The sequence below is a fragment of the Centropristis striata genome, chromosome 11 (genome assembly GCF_030273125.1).
Source record: "Centropristis striata isolate RG_2023a ecotype Rhode Island chromosome 11, C.striata_1.0, whole genome shotgun sequence".
NCBI classification, from domain to species: domain Eukaryota; kingdom Metazoa; phylum Chordata; class Actinopteri; order Perciformes; family Serranidae; genus Centropristis; species Centropristis striata.
The window spans coordinates 14,299,297-14,310,698 of NC_081527.1; the positions used below are offsets into that span (position 1 = coordinate 14,299,297).

At 38.7% G+C, this 11,402-nt stretch overlaps 2 protein-coding genes across 3 annotated transcripts; one reads left to right on the top strand and one right to left on the bottom strand.

Annotated features, from left to right (window-relative positions):
* Positions 1-1,656: 1,656 nt before the first annotated feature.
* On the top strand, positions 1,657-5,344 carry LOC131979923 (junctional sarcoplasmic reticulum protein 1). Its single transcript, XM_059343999.1, is given in 6 exon segments — positions 1,657-1,750; positions 3,520-3,548; positions 3,641-3,720; positions 3,787-3,944; positions 4,724-4,821; positions 4,900-5,344. Coding segments are annotated over 6 exon segments (852 nt in total). The 3' UTR covers positions 5,293-5,344.
* An 832-nt stretch (positions 5,345-6,176) lies between these two features.
* On the bottom strand, positions 6,177-10,767 carry sf3a2 (splicing factor 3a, subunit 2). 2 transcript variants are annotated; one of them, XM_059344797.1, is made up of 8 exons: positions 10,597-10,767; positions 9,516-9,771; positions 9,367-9,413; positions 9,043-9,152; positions 8,883-8,932; positions 7,899-8,039; positions 7,748-7,816; positions 6,177-6,652 (listed from the first exon to the last, which is right to left on the bottom strand). In XM_059344797.1, exons 2-8 carry the CDS (start codon positions 9,711-9,713, stop codon positions 6,389-6,391), a joined length of 879 nt encoding a protein of 292 aa, XP_059200780.1. In that variant the 5' UTR covers positions 9,714-9,771; positions 10,597-10,767; the 3' UTR covers positions 6,177-6,388. The 2 variants fall into 2 exon arrangements, with proteins under 2 accessions (XP_059200780.1, XP_059200781.1); XM_059344798.1 differs by lacking the exon at positions 10,597-10,767 and adding an exon at positions 10,235-10,536.
* Between the last annotated feature and the right edge of the window lie 635 nt (positions 10,768-11,402).

Here is an 11,402-nt window from a genome sequence, read left to right on the forward strand (position 1 = left end):
CTGAACCTCCCTCTTTAAGTACAGTGGCGCTCTCTGCTGGTGGGATATGAAAGTGTCCATATTCAATTAGATTTCAGTTCTTAGGGGCTTTATTATGATGGGAATCATATGTTAACACTGCCAAGACAAGAGTGAAAAAATAAAAACAAAAACTGTATGTACAATGAGTAAAGATCTGCGTAACATAATCAAATAAATAAATGAAAATAGGTAAAGTGTAACTTCAGAATAGAAACAGGAAAAAGTGTGAATTTGCCTTATAAAATGTTGATATATATAAACATTTTATATATAAACATTATATATATATATATATATAAATGTAGACATTGCATGCATTTAAAAAAATGCAAATATGTGAGGACTGTGTAAACAATTTTCTGTTATACATTTAATTACATGTAATATTTATTTAATTTAATATTTATTTATTTGTAAGAAATGTATTTAAAGGTACAAACATCAGTTCAATTCAAATGATTGACAGTGTTTATGGTGGTTTTATTCCTTTGGAGGCGTATTTCCTCTCACATAAATCTTCAAACAGAAACGGAGAAAGAATCTAAAAATTAAATCTTTAGCATAAACATCTACATTTGTTCCTTCTATCTATTTTCAAATCACAAAGAATTGATGTGATGCCATTGTTGCTCAAAATCTGTTTGACTCAAACAAATAAGACAACACTTCTATGGCTGAATTTTCCCTCTGGGATAAATAAAGTAATTTTGATTTGATTTTGATTTCATTTGATAAGATTTTTCTAATCCGGCTGAGAGTTTTCCAGAACTTTGTATGAGGTGTGTCCTTCTTCTTCTTCTCCTCCTCCTCTCAGTCCTCTGTTGGGATTTGACAGCCGTATGGCACATGTTAATGTCAACCCTCCCTCAGCCAATGCGTCTGACTGACACTCAATTCCTTTTTGTTTTTTTCATCCTCCGGCACCTGTGCTTGGCTGTCAGACAGTTCAGAGCGTGACTGTGCTGCCATCTCTGCAGAGGAACAACAGCCTCTGTGACAAAGGTTCCCTGACGCTGCCTTGGGGGACCCCAGATGTCGAGGCAGGTAGGTCCTCGTTTCAGTCAGGGTCAAGGTTTCATCACATTGAGAGGTTAGCCGCTGGTACAGCGGTAACAACAGCTCTTTTCTTTTTTTGTGTATTCATATGATGTGTATATCCATCTGTCTTTCCAGTGGCTTTACTCAATCTATTTATAGGGCTGCTAGGACATTAGCTAAATGTCCGTGTAGAAATGTCATGTAAGACATAAGGGCCTCACAGCGTTCATCCGTAAATGTGAAGGTCAAGAAACTGCTTCAATTTTATTCTGAAACTAGAGAAGTTGACCTTTTACTTGCATCATTTTGTGCTGCCATTGTGTAACACTGATGAGATAATGGACATAACTTTTACAAAGTCAAGAATACTGATATGAACAGAGGTAAAGACATTGTGATCCATTGACTCATCTTGTTTCTGGCAAGAAAAGCATTTCTATAAATACCAACAATGCAAGGCTCAACTGGCCTTTTGACTGCAGCTGGTTCATATTGCAAGCTTTGTGTTACATGCTAAAATCTGCTGGATAATTTTTTTTAACAGACTCAGATTTGAGCCATGTCCATCTTCTTCCCTCTCTTTCTCACAGGAAAGGGATGGAAGAAAGCTATGAGACATTTGAAGAGGAGTTATGGCCACCAAGAGCAGATCCTCCTCCACAGAAGCCTGTTCGACAGATCCGCAGACCAGGTGGCGACACACACACATACACACACACACACACACACACACACACAGAAGCTGCCTGCGTATAAAAGCCTTCGTCTATTGTACATATATTGTACAACACTATAAATACCTCGAAGTAGCAGCACTGAAATATGACTCCTGGTCAAAGGCAACACAGTGATAATGCAGCTCAGCCGTGCTGAATGGATGGTGGGTGTAATAAGACTCACTCTCTCTAAACACACACAAAGTCCTCCTTGTGAGGCTGAGTGCTTAAAAGTCTAAAAAAGACGAGGTGGAAGAAGGTATTTGGGTCCAGACTGAAATCATTTTGAACAGGAATGACTTAGGTTTTTTATCTAATGCCAATTTCTAGCCAATATTTTACTTACTTATGACAAACTGCAAAAATATTTAAAGTCTGATCATCCTCAGCTGTAGTTATTGTTTTTTCGTGCTAACTAGCAAGCATTAGCATGTTAAACTAAGCTAATGGACATCCTAAACAGTATTTTAGCATCAGCAGTGTGTTTTTGGTTTAATGACAGTTTATCTGTTTCCAATGTTCAGCTCAATATCTTTTTACATGACTCACTGAGGAGACCTTTCAAGGGGTTTTGTTTTCAGCAGTGTTTTTTGTAAGAAGTCAAATGTCAATGTCAAGACAGTTTTCTTGACTTTTGACATTTATATTTTCGCAGTGGCTGAATGGATCTTTACCATTCAAACTGCATTTGAAACATCCACCTACCTTTGTTTGTTTGCAGTTAAGCAGTGAAGATTTTTTTAAGTAATTTTGTTCATTCTAACTAGTGTGGCGCCATATCCCTCTTGAGGGCGATGTAAAAAAAGGATTTGCGGTAGCTGTCACGTGACAAAAGAACAAGACTGATCGTATGAATCACTGGTTGTAAGACATTTTTAATGAACAAAACGTTCAAATAAACTGTCATTAAGTAAAAATACAGTGTTAAAAGGTCAAAGTTATGAGACCAAACCGGTAAATGTTTTTTTTTTCTTTTACTGTATTGACACAGTGCCGTGGATACGCATTTCTTTTCTTCTCTTCTGATGAGGGCTCGCCTTGTCAGTGACCTGTCAATCAATTATTTCAAACTATTTTCTTCTAAATAGGGCCATTTTTTACACATTTAACATCACATTGTCTTGAAGATTATTTTTTTAACCAGCGATTGAGACCATAATGTTGTCCTAAAAAAAAAAAATTCTGAGGTAATAAATCAAGTGAGAAGTTTCTCATTTTGTATTGAAATGCATGGGCCCAAATGCTTCTGAAGCCGCTGTCAGTGCCCCCTGCTGAAATTTTCAGTAGAATGCAGCAAAAGTGCTTAAGGCACTTCCTGGTTTGCCTCCCTGCTCAGACCCGGAGGTTGCCGCCTGGTCCTGAGTCTGACTGATCTTATGCAGCTGCCATGTGACGAGGGAATGTATAAATGAACTAATCACTCACTGAGACTACTCATTACTCCCCAGTCATATAAAAGATTGGTTCAAAGTAAACGAAACGTATGAATGACACACCACTAATTTAAATCACACATGCCAGGGCACATAGGGGGCTGGTGTTAGCTTGTAGCTTAATGCTGTTATGTTTTCAGTAATATAAACTTTGGCCCAGTAGAATTGTATTTTATGTAAATGAGAGTTTAATAAAATGAAGCACGGCAGCCAACAAAAATGTATGAATAAATGAATTCCAGATTGAGAGAGTTGTTGTTTGTAGGATTTATGAAAGCACCCCTCAGTTAATCTCCATCTGTCTGTTTCAGAAATGAACGCTACGAGGAAAGCCAGAGAGGTTAGTTGGACAACAACCAACATGAGCAAATTTTCACTGTGTTTACATTCCCAATACATCTTTTATCTAAGCTACATGTTGTTCTCCGATAGGAAATGGCTACATTTCCACAGCAACCAAGAGCAGAACCCAAGATTTTACCCAGAGAGCCTAGCTTCCCCAGAACCAGTGAGTCATTCACATCTTCCTCCTCAACCTGTCAGCTCTCAGTGTTTGCTTTATCAGATGACAATAAAAGTTAATCCTCCTCTCTTCTTTCAGCATCCATACAAAAAGCCGTGTCCGCCCAAAACCTGACCCAGATTGAAACACCATGGGAGAACGTCACCCTCAACCGATGTCTGTTTGTGGCTATAACCATCCTGGTGCTCACCTCGGGCTTTCAGAGGCTTAATGGCAAGTAAACTCAAAGCTTAATTATAAACTTAAAATAACATGCCTGCTGTCAATAACTGGACTAGGGATGGGCGTTTGGAAGAAACCTGCCAACTCCAGTATCTATAATGTTAACAAACAATTAATCGATTAATCGCTTTGTTTTTGTACATTCTCCAGTATGTATAAAAACATGCATACATGGGCAAAATAAAATAAATATATACAGTACTATGCAAAAGACTGTTTTGGACGCTTTTATTTTGAAAGGACGAAAAGAGACTTGATCCTATCAATAGTAAAAATAATCAAGTGAGATTAAGCTGTAACTTCAAGGAGTTCAATGTTTTATGTTTTAGCCCCCGAAGAGACATGAGGTTAGTTCTCACAGTATCTTGCATATTTACGTGTCTTGTGTTTGAATAAGTTTTGGATCAAATTAAACTAAAACATAATTCATGCTAGCAAGGTTTGATACAGCAGGTTTTGCTCAAATTAATACTCTTGTATTCCTGTGTTTTAGCATTGTAATGACTTTTAGTTTGCAAATTGTAGCTTTATCCAACTTAATTCTTAGCTCATTGGCTTATTAGCGTACAGCCGCAGAACTGAATGATCAGCCGTGTTTCAGTTCAGTGAGTATTGATACACAGTCATAGATATTAAAAAATACACAGATCGATCACAAATCACACGTGATCGACCACATTTTTAACGACCATTCATTCATCATCGATTAATTATTCACATCCCTAAACTGGACTTTTTTTTTAATGAAATATAATATTGATTAAATACAGAAACTCTGCGCGGTCAGGGGACAGCAGAGGAGGAGGAAGAAGTAGGACTGACAGTGAGACAGAGAGGCTCATTACAACACAGAGGACACCCACCAGAGGTAAACGCTTCATCCAACTGTTTTTATACGACAGTTTGTATTGTGTCACTGTTATTTCATGTGTTCTCCTCTCTCTAGCCTGAGACATCTCTATGGGAAGTCATGTTTTGGTGGCTGCCGGACCTCGATGATGAAGACGATGAGGAGGAGGAGGAGGATGATTATGACGATGATGGACAACTAAAAAAAAAAGTGAAATCAAAGAAAGGAGCAAAAGCAGGAGCATCAAGAGGTCTCAGAAACATGCCAATACCGGACAAAAAACTAATGAAACAACGAGAAGGGAAATTTAAGGACAGGAGAGCCAAGAAAGCCAGAGATGAAGCAATCAAAGAAAAGAAAGAAAGAGATAAAAAGGAGGATCCTGAAGAGGCAGCAGATGAGGAAGATGTGGATGAGGGAAATGAGGAGGCAGAGCCAGACAACAATCTGGAGGAAAAGAAAGAGAAGAAAAAGACTCAAAAGGAATGAGTTGATTCTTTCTACTGTGACAGATGCCGATTCATTTTCTTAACAATTTTACCTTAGATTTCATAACGTTCATTAAAGTTGGTAATATTGAATTCAAGATTCCCTCTGTCAAATCTTCCAAATACAACCACTGAGTCAAAAACAATGTGTGCCTTCAGTTAAATGACAATGTCATGGAGCTCCAAGTTACCCGTAGAAACATTTGCATTTCATTTTATGCAACGCTGACTGCTATATTTGAGATCTTCATGTGATCATTTGATTCCCTTTAATTTTGAAAGATCTACATCTATGATAAAACGCTCATGAGTTGTTCCAGCTCAGTTAACTATCAGTAGCAAGTAGCTGATAGGAACTGAACATGGCAAACTGATGATCAAGCTTAGGGGTTACCAACAATTTGGCACACTTATTTTAAGCTAGACTGATAAATAGAAAAGCAGATATCAACCAATCTGTTATATTGGTGATGTGTTGGTATAAGTGTACATGTTTCCAATATGGAAGGTTTTTTTCAGAATATACTGCAGGAAAAGGATACTTTAGTAATTTAAAAACACATTACAAACACTCAAAAGTAACTTTTGCATATTTGATTACAAAACATAACTACATAAACCTATATTGAAAGTTTTTTGCTCCCCATTACCAGCATCAGTCCCAGAAAACCAGTAACAGTCAGGCTCAACAGTTATGCAATTATGCCATCTGAGAGCTTCTTTTAGAGAGCCAAATTCAAAGGCTTCAGCATCATCAAGCCTAATATTTCAGAAACTTCTGCAGTGTTGCTCTTCTGTTGCTATGATGCATTCACACAATCATTAATCATCATTAATCTTTCTGTGTGTGATGTCTTGTAAAAACACAGGCCACAAAAGTGAAAATGTTTTTTCTGCACAGAATTTAATTACAAAAACAGATCTTAAAAGATGAGCCGTTTTCAGCCATAGCTCCAGAATCTAAACTTTTATACAAAACAGTGTGGTCATAGGGTCTGTCCTACACATTTACATAAACCAAACAAATGTATAAAAATCTACTAAATGTGGATTTTTATTATAACTGAAAACACCAATCAGGATACACCGGTAGGGGATCAGTTATTATGAAGTCCCTCAGGAGGAGGCGGCCTCATTGGCATGGGGGGCAGGGGCATCTGAGGGGGCATATGGGGGGTACCCGGAGCACCTGGTGGGAGAGGGGGCATCCCTCCTGGCGGGGGAGGAGGCAAAGAATCATTTGGTGGGCGAGGTCCAACTCCACTCATGAGAGGAGGAGGGCGCTTCACACCTGCAGCAGGTGGAGGTCCACTGGACTGGGGAACAGCTTTCTCCATTTTGAAGTGAAACTGCAGGAAGAACTGGGAGGAAAAACAACATGACACAAATTATTTTTCTAGCCTGAGTATACCCATACTGCCTTTTGCGCTTGATTTAATTTCGAACCTGCAAACAGTCTGGTGTCTAAGGCCGTTTCTTAGCCCTGTTTTAGGGATCCAATCACAGAACGGGGAGGGACGGCAAGACAATGACGCATACTACTCGACCGACGGAAGTTTGTAGTTTTGTAGTTTTCTTATGGATCTAACATGGCTGCAGCAGACGCGAAGCTCTTTGGATCTAGCTGTAGACAGTGTTCTAGATAGTTTAGAGCCAAAGCTTATTTTAAAAGAAGAATAACTTTTCACTTTACACTCCTGTTTCACCACGAAAAAGGATGGTTTAGCCTTGCTTCCGACAGGATTTGGCAAAAGCCTAATCTACCATCCAGCCCCGCTACAGCTTACTGCTGTAACGCCGGTGATCTCGCTACGAGCCGCCGAGAGACCCGCAGCAGCTTGTCTATTGCCCATAAAATCAGTGGATGTGTGTGTCTGAATGACATTAGGGGGGAATAAGGCGTAAAAATAAATAATCTTGCAGAAAGCGAGAACTGGAGAAGCAAAGCAGCAAGCAACACTCTCTCACAGACGCGCACACACGCACACGCACACGCACACACACACACACACACACACACACACACACACACACACACACACACACACACGGTAGACTGTGAGCAGCCAGAGTCAGAACATGCTGCAGAAAAACGTTGCAGAAGCAGAATTGAGCATTTTAGTCTCAAAGTAGAGATGGGCTAGTCTGGCTATGTAAACATCAGTCATGTTCTTGCTCGATGCTTCCTTGAATTTCTGTCGCTCTACATGCGTCATCTGGTATAACTGATACGATTGGCTAAGAGCTAACTATAGACGCTTATGACAGACATTTGTAGCGCCCAATAAACGGCTCTGGAGGATCGTAAACCACGCCTCCTCTACAGAGAAATGAATAGCTCGTTGCCAGACTAGATTTCATTTGTGATATAGTCTGCCGTTGGCCAGGCTAGCATTTTTCCACATTTCTGAAATAAATGACTCAGGTTGGCTTTGTGGTAAACAACTTATCAGTACCTGTTTAGTTTCTCTGTTCCAGTGGGTCCAGAAGCGGTTTTCTGCTTTATCAATTTCTCTACTGGGAACCTAAGAGAGTAGATATGTTAATGTTATCAGCAAGAAGCAAAACACTCTATAACAACACAATATAGGTGCAGCATCAATTCACCTTAAAGGCAATAGTCTCATATGGTTCAGCAGCCAAAAGCAGGTATTGCCAGCGACGATCAGGTGGCTCAATGCGCTGTTCATAAGCAGACATGAAACGATGTCTTGGTCCAATTCCTTCAGCGATCTCTGGGTAGTCAATCTAATGAACAGAGAAAAGAAAAACAGGTAGTTTATAGATCTGTCTGTTACAGTTGGAACTCAAAAACTTAAAACAATATTAAGTCATTATTGCTACAATAAATTTCATAGGTTGCAGCACAGGGTGATGCTTTGTATATGAGACAATGGGAAGTATACATTATATTGCTGTTTTTTTGATTTGGCCAGCAGGACCAAATCTGTCACACTGACACAGGCAAAATTGCAAGTATGAAACCAAAAGTAATTGCGGCATTAAGCTTCGTTTTAGGTTTGACCCAGGCTGAATATAAAAAAGTCATACCTATGAATTACAAGCTTATAAAAAGTAACATTTGACAAACTGGATAACTTTATCGTATTTATTTTAAGTGGATCTTTATTTAGGGTTGTCCCTAATCAGATTTGGCTGTTCAATAAAAATCGTTCCACTTCACAAGGGGTGAGTACTCTAGTTCTGCTCCTGGTGGTGCGCTTCGACCGACTATAAGTCAGCTACTACCGGGGACCAGGACCTGGTTTTCACTGCACCCTCTCTCACTGCGTGGAGGGACGGCGAACCTGCTCCCCATTCGACTGACCGCCTCAGTGTGTCATGGATCTGCAACAATGTCTGCAAAATACCTGACCCATATTTAAACAAGGACCTTGTCTCATTTACCATGCTTTGTGTGTCTGACTTTTTTGCCCTGTCATGCCCATTCAGATCTATAGCCTACAACCATCTGCGAGAACCACTGTTCATGTGACTATTTTTGGGAAGCAAGCTCACCCCAGCTTTAATGTTTATTTACTTAATTTATAAATATTCACAAAACAAGTTATTTCCATCAAACTCACTTACCTGAAAAAGTAAGGACTGCTGTCCCGTCTCTGGGTCCCTTTGTTTGGTTACTATTAAAGAAATGAAAGACATGAAATATATATTAAATGCAATACATTGTGAAATTGCACTCAGCATTAACTAAAAAATTACTCCATTGATATTTATGCAGTTCGTTTACCTTTGTATCCTGGTCGACCAATTTTGACAAATTTCTTGACCTCAACTTTTACTTTTGCTGGAGCTGGCTGAGCAGGAGCCTCTTTTGCCTCTTTGGCTGCTCTCCGTGCTCTAAAAAAAAAAATAACAATGTGTTTATACCTGCTAATCAACACATTGGACTCAGTTTGCTGTTGCTCTGTCAATTAACAGCAACCACGAAATAGCTCATGATCAACCACAAGTCAAGTATGTGTTAAGCAGACATGTGGTTTGATAACTTTATCTGTCATAGGAATGTGAGGTAGACAGACATAAACAAATTAAAACTACACATTATACTTACAAGTTGGTCTGATGTTTTTTTCCTTGTGTGTGAGCCAAGTAGCTGCCCTGTAACGCAGAGGAGAGCAGTTTGTTAAACCAGATACTCGATAAGAAATAACAAAGTTCAGATAACACAATCTAGAGAGGTTTCATTATGTTCCTCCTTACCTCATTGTTATGAAGTGTCAAGCAAAGTTTGCACTCATATGATCCCAAATGATTCTTCATAAAGTAGGGGTCTTTGTTGATGTCAATGGTCTCCAGAGCCAGCTGACGTAACCGCTCTCGCCTATCACGGTTACTCTCGGAGGCTGACGCCACCCCACCACTCCCCGTCTTCCCTCCAGCTCGATGCTGGAAATCCATCTTTGCAAGGTGATGGGGTCAATTACACAGACACCCAAACGTTTTCGCCCAGTTAACACTGAAAAAAAACACAATTACATTTATTATTATTACAGTCCAGGATTGTGGTGCCACACAGTACCATGTGTGGAGTCACGCTAAGACTTGTGAGTAATAATTGAGTAATAATTTAATAAATTGATAAGATTTATATAGCACTTTTAAAAAATATTCAACGTCACTTTATATATAATGAGTGAACAGACACAAAGACAGAATACATCAGAAGAGTACTGGCTTCACTCTGTATTTGTTGTGTTGATACTTTACATTATTTCTCAGATAACATTATTTGCATTTAAGACATGCGCATGTATACATTTTAAGGAGCAGATGAAATAAGTGTATCTTTGATTTCAAAAGTAAATTTCAAAGCCATATTTATGTTACTAGTCTTGTTTTGAAAACAATACAATGAGTACTGGCCAAGTTTCTTTATGCTAACTTTCCTTCACATTAATTGGTCTAACTAACGTACTTACTGGGAAGTAAAGCAAACAGCTCAGTTATTTAGCTAAATATTAATGTATTGCTTCAGATAATTTACTACAGTTAAGCGGAGACGTTCATCACGTTACAATAAAAAAGTATTCATTGAGTGATCTCTACAAACTCCAGTTAGCTGCAGTGTGTTAGCATAACGTAACGCTAACTACCGAATGCATTACAATGGTAATGCTAAGCTAACAGAGTTACCAGCTCTTAACAAAGGTTAAACGATAAGAAAGACAAGCAAAACGTATCTAGCTCTTTGTGTGTGATAACAGTTTTTTTCACACGAGAAAACAATAATAACGAATAAAGGGTTGTTGTAAAAACGTTACGTTTGTTATAAAATACTCACCGCCTCCGCAACGTTTGGTTTGTATCGTGCCAGAGTAGTTTGTTAGTGCGCATGCTCGAGTAGCTTCTTCTTCGGTTTTCGGCGATTGTCAAACGGCTTCCGGTTGCACAACCGCCACCTCTTGGCCTGGAGCAAAGGCCTATTGGCTTTCCAGACAATATAGAAACATTTTTTTTTTTTTCAATAAGACAAAATTAAACAAATTAAACAGCTCTTCAAAAATCTAGTTGACAGTGACTGAAAAAAGAGGAACTAAGTGTGTGCAAGTGTAAGTAAAACTATAGTAAGGCTAATATTTCACTGCAGTGGGCACAAAGGAGGTCTGCAAGGGCTCCATACAAATAGTTTCTTTTTTCTCTTTTCAAGGCTGATCAGATCAAAACGATGAAATGAAAGGAGGGCAGAGAAGAATAAAGTATTTATCTGGAGTTGAACGTTGTGCAGACCTCCTTCGTGCCCTGCACTGACTGATTAAAGTCACAGAACGGCTTATAGGTTTCATTACCTTCGCCTTTCAATCAAACAATATAAGTTGAACCATAGACACTTTAAAAAATCAAATATAAAGTAGATTAGGCTTCATTAATTGGCTATTTTCTCTCCTCTCCTTTCATCTTCTTTGATTTTCAACACCAGTAGTTTATAAACAGGATTATACATATATTATCATGCAAACCTATTATTAAACCACATGCCTAAATGTTTTTTACATAAGCTGTACATTTCATTCGTGTCCATAAATCTCAAATTTAAATTATTCATCTGCTTCTGTTGTTTACGTTCACATTTGGGAATCTACAGAAAAC